This window comes from Dama dama, chromosome 28 (genome assembly GCF_033118175.1).
Source record: "Dama dama isolate Ldn47 chromosome 28, ASM3311817v1, whole genome shotgun sequence".
Lineage (NCBI taxonomy): Eukaryota > Metazoa > Chordata > Mammalia > Artiodactyla > Cervidae > Dama > Dama dama.
Window position 1 is genome coordinate 11,586,621 of NC_083708.1, and position 20,601 is coordinate 11,607,221.

General features: G+C 39.9%; 1 protein-coding gene across 1 annotated transcript in view; it reads left to right on the top strand.

The window, feature by feature from the left end:
- The window catches only part of RIMS1 (regulating synaptic membrane exocytosis 1), a 580,103-nt gene that overhangs the window by 86,334 nt on the left and 473,168 nt on the right, over positions 1-20,601 (top strand). Inside the window, exon 2 of the mRNA XM_061131514.1 lies at positions 15,560-15,640. Coding sequence (XP_060987497.1) covers positions 15,560-15,640 — 81 coding nt within the window. The remainder of the gene's footprint in view (positions 1-15,559; positions 15,641-20,601) is intronic.

The following is a 20,601-nucleotide window of genomic DNA, read 5'->3' on the forward strand; positions in this document are numbered from 1 at the left end:
AAAAGCTATCCAACCACCATACGAAATCTTTAAGCTTTGCCCAAAGGATGGCTGGTTTAGGCAAAATCTGTCCCTTTGATGATCTGATATTGATGCTTAATCATAAAAGAAAGTAATTTATTATATAAATTCTGGTGTCATCTCTTAGTGAAAGTAATATATAAGAATAGAGAAAAATATGTACTCTTAATCTGTATTGTCTTACTTGGAAGATGAACTTTCTGAAAGTTGGGTGATAGATTTATCCCGTGCACCGAAATGTAAGGCCTTTGCCTATGTTCAGGTGGACACAGTAAAGCTTTTAGACTAAGAAGTGGCCACGTCAGGATATTTTCCCCTGAAGTTTCATGTAGTTTTTGCTCTTCTGTGTCACCTGGAGTAATTTACCAAGCATCGAGTCTATCCTGTGGAGAATTCTTATTTTTCTCATGTTGCAGTTACCAAGTGTCACGTCATCACTTCCCAAACTGTATTTTATTCCTTGGAAAATGCTACATATTATGCTCCTGTGTTTAGAGAACAGTGAACACTAGCATTTTGAAGAGTCTGAAATTTTATGCAGTAAGGAAACCTACTCAGCCTATCTAAATTAATGTTCTCCTCATTTATTTTATTTGATCATTAAATCATTTCCTTTCTGTGTTTAACAGTTCCTAGGGAGTGTTTCCCTGAAGCAAAAAATTCTTTCTGAAATGCTAATTTTGTATAACATGTCAACCTTAGAAAGATGTCATTATAATCATTATTATTTATATATAGGTATTTATATTGTGTTTACATATTCATATACTATGCCAGGTATGCACCTTAAGACTTATTAGAGTTACCTAATGTAAGAAAAATTTAAATTTAAATTTTCCTAATGGGATAAAGTTTTAACCTTTTTCTATTATTCTTTTTTGCTTTTCTCAAATATATTTCAACATAAAACATTAGGAAAATGTAAATTGAAACTTTTAAGTAAGAAAAAATGAGGTTATAAACATGCTTACCATGCCAACAGAGTTGTTATGATAAGCTTTAAGCTTTTCTCTTAGCTTGCTTACGACCCTGACCAAAGGAAATTATGACAATTATTTGTAGTGAACAATAAATTACATTTTTTGAGTGCTAAATTTGAAAAGAAATAATGTAGAATGAAGGTAGAGGTTTATAGGAAGGACTCAGACTGAAATAACAGCAAAGGCAGAAACCAACTTCATACTACTATTTCTTGTATTGACGTGTCATAAGAACTGAAGCTGTAACGTTAAAATGTAGTTTAAGAAAAGTCATTTTATGAGGGACTATGATAATGTGGCCCGAGTTATGGAGGGCTCTTGTGGTTTAGTTTCATGTAAGGAAAGACTCCATCCAGTGCAGTCACTGAATTGCTCATTCATCAGCAAATGCCTACCTGGGTGTATTGGAATCACCCAGAGAAGCTAATCACTTGTCAATCCCTGGACCCAAAATTCACCTCTTCAGGTCTGGGCTAAGACCCAGAGAATTTGTTTCTTTAAAAACCTCTTTGGATGGTTCTGATGTGTGACCAGATTTTGGAAGCCACACACTGATAATTTCCCCTGAATGTCACTTCTGTCTGTTGGCCTTTTTCTAAGACCTGGATATTAGAGGGGCATTATAAAATTTGAGTTTATATGCCTTCCTGTGGACCTAGAGTGAAAATATTGCACAAAAAAAATGGAGCCAGCTTTTAAGAGAATTGTTAACCAAAAGAACTGCAGCTGGAGTGGACCAGTTCCCTGAGCTAATGCCTTAGGAGACATAATTGAGGGGCTGATAGGAAAGAAGCAAAGATTTGTGTAGCTGATTCACTTTGCCATGTAGAAGCTAACACAAGATTGTAAAGCACCTATACTTCAATATTTTTTTAAAAGCATCTTAGTTCTTGAGGCTGATGACCAAAGGTCATCCTTAAAACGTTGAAAGGACTTCTAAAGCTAAGATGATATATTTTTCAGACTCTTCTTGATGAGTGATCACTTTTCTATTCTCCATGATTTTTAAAATATTAAAAGACGTTGCTTTTGGAAAAATAAAGAAAGTAGCAAAGAGATTGAATTCAAGTACTTGGAGAGATGTCTCTGTGGCCTTAGTTTTGCCTGCAGCAGAAGTATAAGAGCCACAGAAGAAATGAGTGACTTGGATGGAAGGGGTGTTGAATTTAAGTCTTACGGTCTAAGAACCTCTCATGTTTTTCTTTACTCATGATCTGTACATAAGAGGTGTATTGCAAGGAAACCCCAGGAATGACTAGCTGGAACTCTGGAAATGATAGCTAAAAAGCAACCTGAACATTACTTATATGTGATAATGGAATTATAATTATTTTCTGACCTCGAGAACTGATGTCACAGTGTACATAGACATTAAAAATGAAACAGACTACAGTTTTATTCTTCAGAATGAATATACTTTATATTTAAACATTTTGGGGGAGGGGAAGAGGAAGCCTCTATTTCATTAATAGTCTAGATTCCTACACTTAATCCTGTTGTTTCTGTACTTGAAGATAATGTTTTATATCAAAATAGGAGGAATTTAAGCAATTTCAAATAATTAAAATAGTATACTAATAGAGCTCAGTTGTGGAATGAATACTGTTGCAATTTACATGTTCAGTTCAGTCGCTCAGTCGTGTCCTACTCTTTGCGACCCCATGAATCGCAGCACGCCCAGCCTCCCTGTCCATCACCAACTCCCAGAGTTTACTCAAATCCATGTCCATCGAGTCGGTGATGCCATCCAGTCATCTCATCCTCTGTCATCCCCTTCTCCTCCTGCCCCCAATCCCTCCCAGCATCAGGGTCTTTTCCAATGAGTCAACTCTTGCATGAGGTGGCCAAAGAACTGGAGTTTCAGCTTCAGCATCAGTCCTTCCAATGAACACCCAGGACTTATCTCCTTTAGGATGGACTGGTTGGATCTCCTTGCAGTCCAAGGGACTCTCAGGAGTCTTCTCCAACACCATAGTTCAAAAGCATCAATTTTTTGGTGCTCAGCTTTCTTCACAGTCCAACTCTCACATCCATACATGACCACTGGAAAAACCATAGCCCTTGACCAGATGGACCTTTGTTGGCAAAGTAATGTCTCTGCTTTTTAATATGCTATCTAGATTGGTCATAACTTTCCTTCCAAGGAGTAAGTGTCTTTTAATTTCATGGCTGCAATCACCATCTGCAGTGATTTTGGAGCCCAAGAAAATAAAGTCTGACACTGTTTCCACTGTCTCCCCATCTATTTCCCATTAAGTGATAGAACCAGATGCCATGATCTTAGTTTTCTGAATGTTGAGCTTTAAGCCAACTTTTTCATGTTAGGCTTTTATAAATGCTTTGTCACATGGTTACTTAACTTGCCCACCATACAGAGTTTTGAGGATCATATGAGTTCATGCATATAAGGAGCTTAAAAGAGTCTGTGTGATAAATGCTCAGTAAATGTAAGTTGACAATTTACTACTGTTATGGATGATTTTCAAGCTGACTCGCTTTCAGGTTGTTGTATAGCATGGGGCATGGTGCTTGGCACAGAGCAGCTGTCCTGTGAGTGTTCGTTCATTGATCGCAAAGATGTCATGGTCATCAGAGCTTCCCAGTCAGGTCCCGGGAACACACTTTTGTTTCACGTCCTATTTCTAAAACATGCATTTCCTGAATGTCTTTCCAGCTGTTAACAAAATTTTTCATCCATACATATGGACTAATTTGTTTCTTAGAAGATGCTAGTGAAGGATTAATGAAAGTCTTTAGCCTGGAAGGCTTCCTAGAGTTCAGTGCATTTGAGTTGAATTTTGTAAGAACTAAAAGTGAATGGAGAGGGAAAAGGAGGCAGATCATTTTAAGTAAGAAACGTGGCATATGAACTAGAGATGCAAGTGACAGAAGGATGTTCTGAAATATTGAGATGGATGCACCTGACTTGAGAAACAGACTCTGTTAACAGACTCTTGAGTTAGGAGGAAGAGATTAGTGAATGAGGATGTGTGTAGGTGGACCCTGGAACTAGACAGTGGTGTGTGTGTTTTACATGATCGGGGATGGGAAGCCTTTTGTGGAATCTGAGGACAGGAGAAGATGGCACTTGAGGAAGATCAACTCAAGCAGTTCACTCCAGAAAGAACATGACTTTGGAAGCAGTGGACTAATGCCTTACTGGCCATTAACAAAAGTAAGAGGTCACAGGGCACCAAGATTGTGGACATCAGTAACAGGAGGGTTAACTGACCAACAGGTAGACTTTGGGAGGTGTTATGGTCTGAGAGGAGGGGGTTTAGTATTTTAGTCTGAGTTTAGTATTTTAGTCTGATCTGGCTCAGTAATTAGGAAGTTTTCAGGTAGCCAGATTTCAGACCTGATAGGTAGTGGAAATTGAATTCTGGAAATGATAGTTCAGGAATCATCAACCCATCGGAAGCCACAAGAGTGACACTCTTATCAAGTCAAAAGTGCTCAGAGAGTGTTTACCCTTGTCAATGAGTAGTCAGCAGTCCTAGTCCCTGGATTACTTTTCCAAATCTCATACCTCTCTTATTTGTCTAAGTATCTGTACATATTTTCATCAGCTTGGTTGAAGGGGAGGAAAAAATGATTTACAAGTTTTTTTGATATTCTCATTCTGAATGTCAAAAATATTTGGACCAAGAAGCGATCATATTCAGGTATTAAAGTTTCTATTGATATGTCCAAATGATTTGGATTCATCCTTTTGTCATATTTTGGGTAAAAAAAGCATCATGGCCTCTTGAAAAAATAAAGCTTCATTTACAATAGGAAAGGAATAGTGTATATTTAGTATTGAGCACTTTCATACTTATATGGACATTTATATATATAGTCCATGGGCGATACATTTCCATATCTGATTGATTCCAGTTTCTCCCTAACTTTCCAGCCAGGTGAATCAAATGAGAAATTAGATATAATTAATTGAAAACAATACCTGAAATATTTCATTAATGCTTTTCCAAGTTCCAATTCCCCATTTTATCTATTTAAAATCCACTTAAATCCCACCAAGGAACTATTATGGACCTCTTAGTATATATTTATTTAGCTATCTAGCTCCCCATGAGCAAGGAAGGAATACTTGTAGAGCAAAGGCACACATAGAACAATCCTAAAATTGTTATTTAAAGAGCTATGGCTTTGTGTTGCAAATAAAAAGCAGGAAAATCGTTAGTTGTAAAGAAGCTCTGGCAATAATCCTTACAAATACCATTCATCCCTCCTTGCTGCCGAATTGAATTTTTTATCCTGGACATTAAACCGTAGATAAGCATTATCAGACAGCTCTCTATTCTTCTAGGATCCTGAAATGTCACAAGAGGATGTGAGGTGCTTAAAGCTTGAAATACTCAATTACAAACTTGTGTCTCATGCTAACACTTGAATGACAATGGAATAATTTATTTGATCAAAACAAAGCACTTCACAGATAGTGTGTAGTGTTTGAAATGATGAGTTGTGCTTCTGAGAAGAAATGGTAATACTGCACAAGTAAACATGTAACTTGGGTGACATCAAGGGCCACCTATGACCTGTGAGCAGATGGCATGCTAAATGCATCTGGGACATTTAGCTCAGCTCCTGGCCCAAGGCAGACACTCAGAAATGTGAGCTGATGTCCCTCACTGTCCTCTTCCTCTTCTGTTATTGTAGAGTTTTCCTATCTGAATAGGTTTGCATTTCTTGAAATTCATCTTGTTTTGCTGAATTGCATTTTTGATTAATGAAGACAGTTTTACTTACTTGATTCTCTGTTACTGTTTCCTTGTAACTTGGTATTATTGCTGATCCCTCAGTGTCTCTCATCTCAATCATGCAAGCATGTGGCCCTTTGTTTAGGTGGAGAGACCACCCTCAGCCAGGCTTGAGACAGAGCCACGGTGCAGAGTAAGGATCCCAAATTGGGCTGTAAGGCCCAGGAGTTGGCTGTGAAGGGTGCTGTGAATGCTTACATACTCAGTTACTCAGTCATGTCCAGCTCTTTACGACTCCATGGACTGTAGCCCTCCAGGCTCCTCTGTCCATAGTATTATCCTGACAGGGATGCTGGAGCGGGTTGCCATTTCCTCCTGCAAGATCTTCCTGATCCAGGGATCAAACCAGGGTGAGGTCCTGTTTATGAATGGAATTGAAGTACTAACAACTGTAAACAATTTCCCCTTTAAGATAATCATATGTTAGCGAGTGAGTGTTTGCTCAGTCGTGTCCAACTCCTTTTGACCCCGTGGACTGTTGGGGTCCTCTGTCCATGGGATTCTCCAGGCAAGAATACTGGAGTGGGTTGCCATTTCCTTCTCCAAACTGTATGCTGGTTCCAAGATTATTCCTCGATACTACCGTTCTCATTCACTTTAGATCAATATGCTTTCTTTTGTGGTTGTTCAGTCACTCAGTCACGTCCTTCTCTTTGCCACCCCACAGACTACAGCACACCAGCCTTCCCTGTCCTTCACCATCTCCTGGAGCTTGCTCACACTCATGTCCATTGAGTCAGTGATGCCATCCAACCATCTCATCCTCTGTTGTCCTCTTCTGCCTTCAATGCTTTCTTTAGTGGGACAAAAATTGGTGGGGCTTTTGTTTGTGCAAATCACATCCTGTGTTCCACACAGATGCACCATCCTGGGGGCCAGAGGAGCAAACCAGGATGACTTTCCTGATCCAGAAGATGCTCCTCTCTTGCCAGAGAAAGTCAGATTTCACTGAGTTATTCTGATGTTCTCTCTAATTGCTATGAATTGTCATCCACAGTCAAGGTGGTGGTGGTTGCTGTTGCTTTGTTTTTGCTTTTTCAACTCACTCTGAATCTGAAGGACTATGTTTTCTGAGTAGGCTTTAGATATGTTGACCTAAATAGTCTGCGTAGACTAGAATTTGGCTTCCCAAGTGGCACTAGTGGTAAAGAACCCACCTGCCAATGCAGGAGCCATAGGAGAAGGGGTTAGATCCCTGGATGGGGAAGATCCCATGAAGGAGGAAATGGCAACCCACTTCGTATTCTAGCCTGGAGAATCCCATGGATAGAGGAACCTGGCGGGCTACAGTCCATAGGATTGCAAAGTCGGACATAACTTCAGTTGAAGCAACGTAGCATGCACGCAAGAGACTGGGGTTAGTGAGAAGCAGGGGGAGTTAAAGACACAGCAGAGCCTGCCCCTCCCCTCCCACTTCTCCCCTGCCCCTCTCCCCATCATTTTGTTGTTCAGTCACTCAGTTATGTCTGATTCTTTGCGACCCCACTGACTGTAGCACGCCATGCTTCCCTGTCCTTCACCATCTCCCAGAGCTTGCTCAAACTCATGTCCATTGAGTTGATGATGCCATCCAACCATCTCATCCTTTGTCATGCCATCCATGTAACTTCTTCTCCATCCATGTAACTTCTCCCTTTCCCAGGGGGAGTTCATCACCTGGAATTGTGCCTATAGATGTAAAAAAAAAAAAGTAAAATCCTCCTTATGACTCTTTTCTCAACCTACCTTACCTCAGTCTATTTTCACATTGCTCTTTCCCCTCAACCTCCTATCTTTCCACTGAAGTCTCCCCGCCCCCCACTTTTAGTCTTCGAGGGTCCGGAAGGTGGCTCAGGCCTCACTTGCCTCGTTGGTGCCTCTGCTGGCTTGATTCTAGGAAGGTTTCCTCTGGCTGGAAATACCTTACCTCTTATTCTAGATAAGATTTTTTCCCCCTCTATTGAATGCACACAAGTCATTCTGGTGAATGCACACAGATTAATAAGTAGAAAAATGTCAGCAGGATGGTGTGTGGGGAATGGTAGCAGATATAAATTCATAGGTCTATGTAACACTTTGAGAATGGCTCATGGAGACAGAAACTGATTGTGTTAATAGGAAATATTAGCTTGGGTAAAAGGTTAATTGGGCATATTGCTGCCATGTTGGAAACAATATTAGGACCTTATAGAACCAAACCTGTTAGCATCCTGGAGACATGAGAGGTGATAAACAGGCAGATTTGAATGATACAGAAGACCAAGGGCTTGATTTCTTATGTATTATTTTCCTTCTTATTAGTCTTTGAGAAAATTGTTTTTCCCAACTTTAAAATCACCCATTAATCTCTGTAGCAAATCGATATCTTGTTATCACCTTTATTTTAGAATCCTATACTTTTTAGTCTGGTTTTGTGAATAAATTCCTGGCCTAGTTAAGGTGATTTAACTGTCCTCACCACTTACTGTGGAAACTGGCCAGCTGGGTTCCCTTTTCTTACAATTAAGAGCCTAACTTACCTGTCCTCATTGTCTTTTTTAAAATGAAGGTCACTCTTATGTAGCTTGTGAGCATTCCCTGAATGTACATCAGAGGTAGACCATGCCCTTATGATCTGTGATTAGTACATCTGGCTTTTCAAAATAGCAACATCCACTTTTCCCGTCTGGTGTAGAATTGTCACTGTTTCATCTTCATCTTAACGGGTAGCAGTCATCACACTTCACTGCTAAGTAGACATGAATACACAATTTTTAAAATTCATTGTGTAAAATAATATTTTCAACTTTACCTGTTTCAGTATTAGTAAATGGAGATGAAAAGATCACTTTTGAAGACCTCCTTTGAAAAATATTTTGAAGAGATTTTTATCAACCAAATTATATTTGTCTTGCAAGTAATTTATAAATTTTTTTTCACTTTCTTGACTCTTTTTCTTATATAAGCTGTTTTTCTCTACCTACAGGATGACCTGCCTTGAGTTTTACATTCCCACTGGTCTCAAGGTCACCCTACATTTCTAATTTAGCCAACCTGACACCTGCTGTCACCATTGTTCTGCTGGTATATTTGGAGAATATGATCTTGGAATACTAGAATAATGTTTTAAGAACACTCAGCTATGTGAGATATCTGAATAGTTTCAATAATATACCTATATCATGAAATCAATTATATTGAAACATATCTGAGGATACTGTACTCTGTAGCTTCATGATTGATTTGTGTTAATTTTCACTCATCTTTTGAGTGTTAATGTCAGAGGGAGTCTTCGAATGATGGAAAAGACATTACCTTCGGTCCCAAACAAAACTTGATACACATCTTAGCTTCTTAAAATATTAACATTTGCCAGTTATCATTGGAAAATAAATTTAACCTCTTAGAGTTGTAATTATTTCATCTGTCAAATAAGGCAATCAGATCTCCTTGCAGAGCACTGTGAAGATTAAATAGGATATTAACTGAATATTCTTGGATGTTTTCAAAATAGATAACAATAAACAGAAGTTTTTTGTTATTTTCCTACACTGTTTACAAAAATCAAAAGAAAGGGGGATTAATTTTCTCTCTTTACTATTAAGGAATTACCTCATGTACAATTATATTAAAGTGTTATTTGATAAAAGAGCAGGATACTAGATGTTAAATAGTGTCTCATTGTTTTGAAGCAACAATGTGATACTAAAGAGTCTTTTCCACAAAATTAATCATTTTTTTCTTGTTTAGAAAAAGAATGAACCTTAGTCATGTCATATAAAAACAAATATAGTGGATTATTCAAATCATAAAATGTGTTTGTCATACATTAATTTATATTTTGCAGATATTTTATATAAATATGCTGTAATCATGTAAAAAAGTATTACCTAAATATATTTGTAAATAACTGTCTTAGCATGTTAGTTACTCAAGCTGGAAATATGAAGCATTTTGCCTTATTCATTTAACAAATATGTAGTGAGTGACTATGATGGTCTATGTGACTATGCCCTGTTCTAGGCTCTGGGCCTTTGCCAGTGAACCAAACAGAGATCCTTCCTCTTGAGCAGCTGGTATTTCAAGCTGGGTTGAAGAGGAGAGGCAGATTTTAAAAGGCAACCCACTCCAGTATTCTTGCCTGGAGAATCCCATGGACAGAGGAGTCTGGCAGGATACAATCCTTGGGGTTGCAAGAGTTGGACATGACTTAGTGACTAAGCCACCACCACCAGAGCAAGATGACTGAAGGGCACTGAAAGTCTGATGGGAGCAGACGGCACAGTAGGGAGGGAATTCAAGCAGGAACCACCAAACGCTGACGCTTGAGCCAAGACTGCAAAGAGGGGAGGGTTAGTCCTATACATATCAGGGAGCAAATGTTTGGTACAAAGTTCCCAGTGTGTTTGAGAACCAGCAGCAAGGTCACTGCAGCTGGGATAGCATGAGTGGGGTGTGGATGCCGGGGAGGAGATAGTAGGAGAACACTGGGAGTTACGTGAGGCCAGATGACACTCCAAGGACTCCCGCGTTTTTGTGGGTAAACTGTGGCACCATTGCGGGATTTGGAGCAGAGGAGTCATGATTGATTTATCTTTCCAAAGGGTCTCTGCCAGCAGCCAGTGAGAAGTCTGATTCAGGAACCCAATGTAAAGTAGCGTTGACCCCATCGGGGTAGCCACAGGGGAAGAGGGAGGAATGGACAGATGCTGAAATGGACATATTTGAAAGGAGAATCAAATTTGATGGACTGGACACAGGTGTGAGAGGAGTGAGTCATTGAGACTGAAGCTTTTGGCCTGAACAACTAGAGAAGACATTTACAACCAGCCAAGATGGTGCTGGCCCTGGAAGTTCAGGTGTCTAAGAAAAGGTGGATTCCTACTGAAAGTGTTGATTTTGAGAAGCCTACTGGAAACCCAAGCAAAAGTTTTGGGGAAGCAACTGGATGCCTGGAGTTAAGAAAGAATCAGGGTGGAGACAAGACGTTTGCACATGGTTTGGTACTTTTGCCTAATGTCTTATGTAAGAAGGGTCTCGGGTGCTGAATAGAAGGTTCAGAAGAAAGTGACTGGTTACAGAGTCCTCTTCTTGCCTGTTTTTCCCTTATTCTGTGTGTCTGATCAGCGATCAGCAAATTAGAATACTGTATGTTTGAAAAGTATTTCATTTTCTCAACATGATGTCATTGTAACTGACAAACTCTTGTGACAAATGCACACTAGTACAATCCTACCCAGGAGCAGGCACAGACATGCTTACCCCTAGCCTTGTTTGAGTATAATTGTTTCTATTACTGGAGGAGAAACCCCAGTTAAGTCCAGAACCACAAACATGGAGAGCAGAAATGCATACGTGCCCGCATCCGTGGTACAGCTCAGTGCTGTCACTAGACTGATGACCTTGTCATCAAGCTCAGTTGAGATAAAATTTCATAAAACAATAAGGGCTTTTTGTTTATTTGTTTGTTTTTTAGTTATTTTGCAGGGAAGGGGAGGCCAAAGTGGGGCTGGTGACTACAGGCACCAAAATGGAAACTCAAAAGAGAGAAAGTGATTATGTAAATTGTGCCTTTTGAAGGCATTGAGAGTTTCATTCACATACTCTAAGTCTCTGGAAGCACATTTAGTTCCTGTTTGGGGAGATGAAAGCCTTGCCACAGCCTCATCTGCGGGCTTGTGGCAGGGCGAGTTTCTCTTGTGTGTACGATGCAGGGAAGAGTGGGCAGTTGGCAGTCGTTCAGCATTGATTGCAGTCATTCATAAAACCCAGCCGCGCGGAAGGCGGAGTCTGGGGGAGCTGCCCTGAGATGCTTACAGGATGCCTCATTTGAATAAATCCTCAGTGATGCTTGAGTGATAAGGGGTGCTCACAGGTACCGCCAAGATGGTTAGGGGTCCAGCTTCCTTCCCAAGTAACTGAAGACTTTGCAGGAATCAGAGGTCACACCTCTTGGACTCCTGGTCTCTCTATCCACAGCTTTTCTGCAAAGTCGGCTTTGTGGCTTATCTGTGGCCTCTTTGTGTCTGGATGAAGGAGTAAATCATATGTAAGGAAGACCCTTGGGGCTTCCCAGGTGGTACTGGTGAAGAACCCTCCTGCCAGTGCTGGAGACATAGGAGATGCAGGTTTGATCCTTGGGTCGGGAAGATCCCTTGGATGAGGGCATGGCAACCCACTCCAGTATTCTTATCGTCATGAACAGAGGAGCCTGGTGGGGGTCCCTAGAGCATCGCAAACAGTCTCACACACTGAAGGGCCTTAGCACACAGCAAAGGAAGACCCCTGATCACTGCAGTGCGCTGGTATATCACTGTGGTGTTTAAGTATGAGGGGTCCCTGTTATTGTGTTATGATTAAAGCCTGGCAGAGGATGGGAAGTGGTTGGCTGAACAGTTTCCACGCATTACAACTGGCAACACCACTTGGGTTTAACCTTCAAACTGCAATAGAACAGACACAAGTACTGCTTTAAAGAAATGCTAATTCATTCAGGCTGACAAAAGTCTGAGGAGGCCGTTGTATTATTTTATGTCGCTTATTCTGAATGTAGGTTTTTTTTCTTCTTCTTCTCCTTCTCTAGAAGCAATTTCAGCTAAAAGAAGTCAGATTAGAAAATGTAGGAATACATATTGGCATAGCTTAGTGCCCCCTCAAATTGATTGAATAATTAGCAATCTGAAACTAATCATTTTCTCCCTGACAACAGATTCAACAGCTAGCTGATTCACTCTAGACCTGAGATCAGGATATAAGTTAGTATGAAAAATCAGTTTTCTTATTTTGTTTTAAATAAAGTATATTAATTAAGTTAGTATATTTTAAATTAAGTACATTTAAATTCTAGCAACATTGTTTTTGAGTATTGACGTGTTTATTTTCATGATCCAAAAAGAGCTTTAAATTTCAGAAATTCAAATGAGGTCTTTATGGGCCAAAGAACTAAACAGGCATTTCTCCAAAGAAGACCTACAGATGTCTAATAAACACATGAAAAGATGCTCAACATCACTCATTATTAGAGATATGCAAATCAAAACCACAGTGAAGTACCATCTCATGCCGGTCAGAATGACTGCCATCAAAAAGTCTACAAGCAATAAATGCTGGAGAGGGTGTGGAGAAAAGGGAAACCTCTTACACTTTTGGTGGGAATGCAAACTAGTACAGCCACTATGGAGAACAGTGTGGAGATTCCTTAAAAAACTGGAAATAGAACTGCCATATGACCCAGGAATCCCACTCCTGGGCATACACACTGAGGAAACCAGATCTGAAAGAGACACGTGCACCCCAATATTCATCACAGCACTGTTTATAATAGCCAGGACATGGAAGCAACCTAGATGCCCATCAGCAGACAAATGGATAAGGAAGCTGTGGTACATATACACCATGGAATATTACTCAGCCATTAAAAGGAATTCATTTGAATCAGTTCTAATGAGGTGGATGAAACTGGAGCCTATTATACAGACTGAAATAAGTCAGAAAGAAAAACACCAATACCGTATACTAATGCATATATATGAAATTTAGAAAGATGGTAACAATGACCCTATATGCGATACAGCAAAAGAGACACAGAAGTATAGAACAGTCTTTTGGACCCTGTGGGAGAAGGTGAGGGTGGGGTGATTTGAGAGAATAGCACTGAAGCATGTACATTATCATATGTGAAACAGATCACCAGTCCAGGTTCGATGCATGAGACAGGGTGCTCGGGGCTGGTGCCCTGGGATGACCCTGAGGGATGGGATGGGGAGGGAAGTGGGGGGGCGGTTCAGGATGGGGAACACATGTGCACCCATCGTGGATTCATGTCAATGTAGGGCAAAAACCACTACAATTTTGTAAAGTAATTAGACTCCAATTAAAATGAATTTAAAAAAAAAAGATTCTATAGCATAGGCAGACAGATGAAATATGCCATTTACTATAGTTTTAAATCAAAACCACTGAATTCTCAAAATTAAATTAGAATTTTCTTACACAGACATGGTCTTTCATGTTGGCTAATAATCCACTTTTATTGGAGAAGAGTTATTTTAAAACATATTGAAGGAAAACTTTAATTGAGTGGCAGATTTCTTTTTTTCTCAAAACTTTGCCTAAATACCTGAATTTTCAGGAGGGAAAAAAAAGAAGAAAGGAAATGAACTAAGACAGAAGGTTGCATATGGTTTCTCATACATATAATTCTTCAAGATTTTCTCCAAAGTTGGTGATATTTCCGATATTTTCACAAACCAATGAGTGTAAAGATTCAACATGCCATGTGGGCTATTTTTAGTTGAGTGAGAATTGCTAAAGATTTCCCAGTGCAGTGAAATGTAACTTTCTGTGCACTGTACTTGAGTAAGTTATATTAACATTTCAGAGCTCAGTAATACCCTGGGGTATTGCTTCTCCCTGGCAACTGCCTTCTTGAATGTTCTCTGAACCTTCCTGCCAGAGTGCCCTTCTCCTCCAATGACTGGTGATCAGTCCACCAAGAGTTTAGCCTTCTCTCTAGATAGTTAGCGCATCTCTTTCCTTTGAGCCCAGGAGGGATGGCTTTGAAATGGCACCGTTTTCTTTTCTTGTCACATTATATATAGATTTCTAAGTCTTACTTGATCCTGTTTGGACTTAGCTGTGTGTGCGTGTGTGTGTGCGTGCACTCACGTTCTGTGCAGTGTCCACGTCTGCCTGTATCATTTCTTTCAGAAGTGGAGAATTTTGCCATGCAGCTTTTAGCTCTGGGAAAGCAGTTTATCTGCCACTACCTCACCACTGAGCCACCTCTTGAATAGCTTGACTGGCCTTACAAGTAGTCAGATCTCCAAGTGCAGTCAAAACCACTGTCAAAGTTAAGAACCAGGTTCGTGCTTGAGAATCCCAAGTCCTATGTGGCTTTTCCATTTAGCAGAGTCTAAGACTCAGGGTCTCAACTTTATACACAGGGCTTCCCTATTCAAATCAAGGTTTGTTCAAGGCTTCTGAGGTGGAGGGATATCTGAGCCATCCAAGGACAGCCTCAAAGGGCTATGTTTTCTGGCTTATGCTGTGATTCTCTCCAGCGTTGCATTAAGTCCTGTTGACATCAGGTTAAGGGCACCTCCGCGTGCTGCCCTTTGCAGCTGTGACCCATCCTCTGCATTTATTTATTCTGAGATGGACAACTTAAGACCCAAAGACCTTTTCCTGCCTATTTTCACACTGTGAAGACATCTTTCATATTTATTTTGCATACTTATGGAGACACACACACTTTATATATGTACATTTCCCTCTGACTCTTCCTCCTTTCTTAGCTTGAATGGATTTAGAACATGGGGGATGTCCTAAAACATTGCAGATCTCTGTTTTTTTCTTTCTTTTATATTTTTTTGCATAAAGGGAAAGATCTATGTGGTGATGAAGGGCATGAAACAAAAGTCCGTGTCTTTCAGTAAGATAGCCAAAGCCACAGAAAGTCCTGCCTGTTTTTAACATATCAGCAGAGCAGCTGCTCCTATGTTTACGCTTTCAGATGTCTTCATAGGGTGAAGCCAAAGCTTTCAGCAGCTTTGCTTCTATGGGGAAGTCTAATGAGGACCATTTTATTGGTACTAAACAGGAAATCCAATACTGAGGCCAGCACTGGCATGGAGTCCATCTGGGTGTAATTGAGCTCTTGGAAGCATGAGCTGAAAGCTCCTAACTCCCAGCGCTTCTCAGGGCCTCTAGGTTAATATGTAGGGGCTTGCAGACAGTTCCCTTAAACTTGTTTTCAGTACCGTGTTTAATTTCCAGATGTTTCTCCCCATTTTATGATTAATAGTGCGTTGTGCTGTCTATCATGCGCCCCAGGTATGTGGTCAGGGACATGGTGAAGCCTGCTGCCTGCAAAGCCCCAAGAAATGTTGACCACCAGCCCCACCAGCCTCCACCGTGAGTATGGCATTGGTTTTATTGACTGAAAATGTCGTCTGTAACACAGATCACTGGTTCCAGATGTATTAATTCACGTTGCATGTGGGAGCGCAAGCTCTGGCTGCTCTGGGGTGTCGGGGGTAAAAGGCTGCTCCTGAATTAGATAAAACGATCTGGAAGCAGCTCTGTGTCTCAAGCATCTTCATTAAGTGATGTTTCTAATGCCGTATGGGAAGCATGAAGCTAATGATGGGAAAAAAACATGTATTGGGGAGCTCTATGCTATCAGAAACTCTGTACCTTTTGGCTTTAGAAAGTATGTGGCTTCGAGCCTGAGACCCTGGGAAAGTAATGAAAAGGTGCAGAGAGGGGATCCTTTCCTAACTGTGAAGAAGGGAAGTGCATGGCTCATTCATAACCACCTTCACACTGTGTCCTAGAAAGGTCAGGGACAATCTGAAAGAGGGATGGACCGTCAGTTTGCTTTTATTATTGTAACCTCAAGTGTGGATATTCCTGAAGGGTTAAATGGCCAAGCAAAGGGACTTAGAGGAGAAACTAAATAAGCAAACTCTGTGTTGCAAATGTGAATTTCTGTAAGATGAAATGTAAAGAGCTTTAAAATTCTGCAGAGTGGCATAATCTATTCAATCTTCTGAATAAAATGATGCTCCTGGTAAGAAAAATTAAATATTTCCTTAAAATGTCTCAGCAGTGGTAATACTGTTAGCATAACCATTACAGCCAAGTAGTTACTCCCAGGGAAATGCCTCCTTCCAAGTTATTTTTGCAAAAGCCATTGAAGAAATGTGTCTTAGGAGTGATTTTGCTATAGGTTTCCTTAGATATCTGACAATTTTTTGAAGTAAAACCAAAATAAAGTAATAAGATTATCAAAAGGCTATGAAAAGAAAAGTAAATTTTTGTAATCCTTTTGCTGTGTCAAATTTTATTCCCATTGGCAAAACTGAAATTAATAAAATGTTTAAATGCTTGCTTATATTTTGCATACACATGGTCACAAACACAAAATTATTTATGGTTTAAGATATAAAATTTGGGTAAATAAATTTCAAGAGGCTCCATAAATGAGTTATAGATTTTATCTATGTGTATTTGAATATCATCTTCCACACTTGATCAGTACTTTTCAAGGAACGCAAACAATTTTCACCTAACTGTACTAAAAATGGTTTATAATTCCATTGAAAAAAGTTTTAAGTTGGAAGAACTGCTTTTAATGATGTTGCCATTTTTTTCTACACATGTTCTAGCCATAAATCCATTTTCTTGATGGTGGAACTTTTTTTGAAAATTCATAAAACTTACAATCCCCACTTTCCATCATATGTTCCAGGCATTAGAAAACAAGCAACTTTGGGGAAAGTTCTTTGAGGAATTAACATGAATTTTAAGATGTGTTATATTCTATATATTGAGGTTCCATTTTTATTTGTACCACTTATTCCAGTGTCCACCTAAGATTGGAATTATCAGATAAGAAGCAGGAATTGACATCCTTGCCAAAGAGACTAATTATTTTTTCTTATTTTGCTTCTGCTTTTCGTGGACTCCTAGGAGTGGAAAGCTGTTGTAACTTACCGTGAACCTAGTGGAATCTTCCTGGCAGCCTCTCTGAGTAGAGTGACTGAGAGTGGCTTTTGGGTTCTCCTTTATGATAATCTTTTTCTTCACTCCACACTTAACTAATTACGACAGTGGACCTCTCTTTAGATGACTTGAAAAATTTAAAGTTTACAGTCCATTCCTCATTTCTACTGATTCTCTCTAGAGAGTGGTATTTGTAAGTCGAGCTCTCCATTTCCATATAAGCCCCTTTCTAGGTTGCTGTGAAAACAGTGACAGTAATTTGGGGGTGGGGAGGACACTAAGGATGGGCTTTAGCCTGTAGGCCAGTGTTTTTAAATATGTGTGTTACAACCTATCAGTGGGCCTGAAGATCAGTAAAAGCTAGTTTTTTAGTGTGAAGGTTGTGTTTAAATTTTGAATGGACTAAAAGAGAATAGAAAATGTAAGATGGCATCCTGGGTTACTATTGTAGGATGAGCTTAGATTTCTGTACATGATAACTGGATCAAAATAAAATCTAATAAACACTACATTTAGTTTTGAGCATGCATTGACGGATTTTAACTCATCAGATTTTCATTATGTGTATGTATGTGTGTGTGTATAAGATATGTATAGCTTACTTTGGCAGAAGTAAGAACAATGGTATATGAATAGGATGTGGGCAAAACTGAAGACAAGCAGATCAATTAAGGGACTATTGCAACTGTCCAGAGAAGGATGAGGTCTTGGCCTACAGAAGTAGCAGAGGGTGTGGGAAGGAAACATTTTAAGAGCTCAGTAAGAAAGAAGGTAAATGGGCAGTGCTTAGTTGTCAATTGAATATGGTTTGTAAGGAAAGAGTTTAGGGGGGCTGTTGTATCAGTGGTTTGGGTGATTGAGCATGTCAGCAGCTGACATGGGGAAATAAAGGAAAGTAAAGCAGGCCAACCAGGAGGGTGGGCAGTGAGGAGTTCAGATCGTGATAGGATGATTTGGGGCACCTGTGCATTGTCTAGGAGTCTATGTTCAAGAACGAGTTGGGTATATGAACCCAAGGCACTCAGCCGGGGAAGTAGACGACATCACCAAGTAACAGAGTGCCTGGGTGAAACCAGTGTTTAAGGAGTGGGTGAAAGAAGAGGCTCCCCTGACTCACCTGAGAAATAATGGTCAAAGAGGTAGAAGAGCCAGGAGCCAAGTGGGAAGTGTCACGGAGGGTGCCCCAGAGTAGCAAATGCTGCAAAATAATAATAATAATAATAATTCAAGAGATTAAAAAATTTTGGCCTCAGGGGTCATTGGTGACATTTGCTATAACACTTTTATTTATTTATTTATTTTTTGAGAATTTATTTATTTATTTATTTACTTATTAGTTGGAGGCTAATTACTTCACAACATTTCAGTGGGTTTTGTCATACATTGATATGAATCAGCCATAGAGTTACATGTAATGCTATAACACTTTAAATGTCTAAGTAGGTGGAAATACTTTATTTGTATAGATGTAAGGAAAAAAAATCGTCAGGAGGAGGAGATGGTGATTTTGCATGGTGAGCAGGAAAAGAGAGATTATTACTATGTGAATCAGTGGTAGAGTCACTATATTCAGGTCACTAGTGCCTTCTGTTTCACATGTCTAGGTCAATGGCTGCACATGTCAATATAACCTGTATTTTTATAATCATGTGTGTAAACGGTCTGAAGATTCTTTTTTCAGTTATTATTAAAATGTCACTTGGTCATATTTTAAGCATGCTGCCTAAGTTGTTATCACTTAATCAAAGTTAAGTTCAGTTCAGTCATTCAGTCCTGTCTGACTCTTCGCGACCCCATGGACTGCAGCATGCCAGGCTTCCCTGTCCATCACCAACTCCTGGAGCTTACTCAAACTCATGTCCATGGAGTCAGTGATGCCATCCAACCATCTCATCCTCTGCTGTCCCCTTCTTCTCCTGCCTTCAATCTTTCCCAGCATCAGGGTCTTTTCCAATGAGTCAGTTCTTCCCTTCAGATGGCCAAAGTATTGGAGTTTCAGCTTCAGCATCTGTCCTTCCAATGAATATTCAGGACTGATTTCCTTTAGGATGGACTGGTTGGATCTCCTTGCAGTCCGAGGGACTCTCAAGAGTCTTCTCCAACACCACAGTTCAAAAGCATCAGTTCTTCATCACTCAGCTTTCTTTGTAGTCCAACTCTCACATCCATACATGACTGCCGGGAAAACCATAGTGTTAACTAGATGGACCTTCATTGGCAAAGTAATGTCTCTGCTTTTTAGTATGCTGTCTAGTTTGGTCATAGCTTTTCTTTCAGAGGAGGCGTCTTTTAATTTCGTGGCTGTAGTTACCATCTGCAGTGATTTTGGAGCCCAAGAAAATAAAGTCTGGCACTGTTTCTATTGTTTCCCCAACTATTTGCCATGAAGTGATGGAACCAGATGCCATGATCTTAGTTTTCTAAATGTTGATCAAAAACATTAGTGGAGTTGAACAAATTGAATCTGATAGCTGCTATTCTTCAAGTATGAGATGCATAGATAAAGCCCTCTCAAGTTGGGGGCAGCAGTTATATAATCCAATTAACTATTACTTCGTGATAACTGCAAGACTAGAAGTATGTCTATAAAAGAGAAAATGACCTATTCTCTTTGGGGTTGATGAGGTCAGAGAAGAACATTCAGAGCGTGAATTTAGAACAAAGTCTCCAGAAGAAGGAGTTGATTGATTTGTGCCCCAAAGCATCAGGTTGTGGGTGGTGATTTGAAACATGTACTCATTGCTGGAGCCTGAGAGTGTGCAAGTATGTGTATCTGTGTGTTGTGTGTTTGAGTGAGTGAGAGTGCATGTGTGGGAGGGTGGGGTGAATGTGTTTGGATGTTGTGGAGAGCTTTATAAAGACTTCAGGAGGTGCAGCACCAGTGTCTTTAAGGAAAAGGATGTTGGTCTAACATGGAAAGGATAGGCTACACACTTGGTCTTGTCTTTAATTTTAGTTTTAATACAGTATTTTGAAAATCGACCTAACATTATGGGGTTTTTGAGTTTTTCAAAGTTATTGTGGATTTTAGAAGACGGACAGTCCTGCAGTCTACCAATCAGTTCCAGCTGTGGACGGAAGCAGGTCTAAGCAAGAGAGGCAGTGATAGGGCAGATTTGAGAATGTTTCCCGGGCAATTTAATTAGAGCACAATGATTCATTAGCTCTGATGATACAGTCAGATGAAGAGGAAATAGTTCACTTTAGGTCAAGGGAGTAGGTGGTGTGATCGTAGCAAGAAGAGTTAATTTAGGCTTTAAAACATGTTTAGATTTAGCTTTAGATGTATGTGAAAATTGAAAGTGAACGTCGCTCAGTTGTGTCCAACTCTTTGTGACCCCATGGAATTCTCCAGGCCAGAATATTGG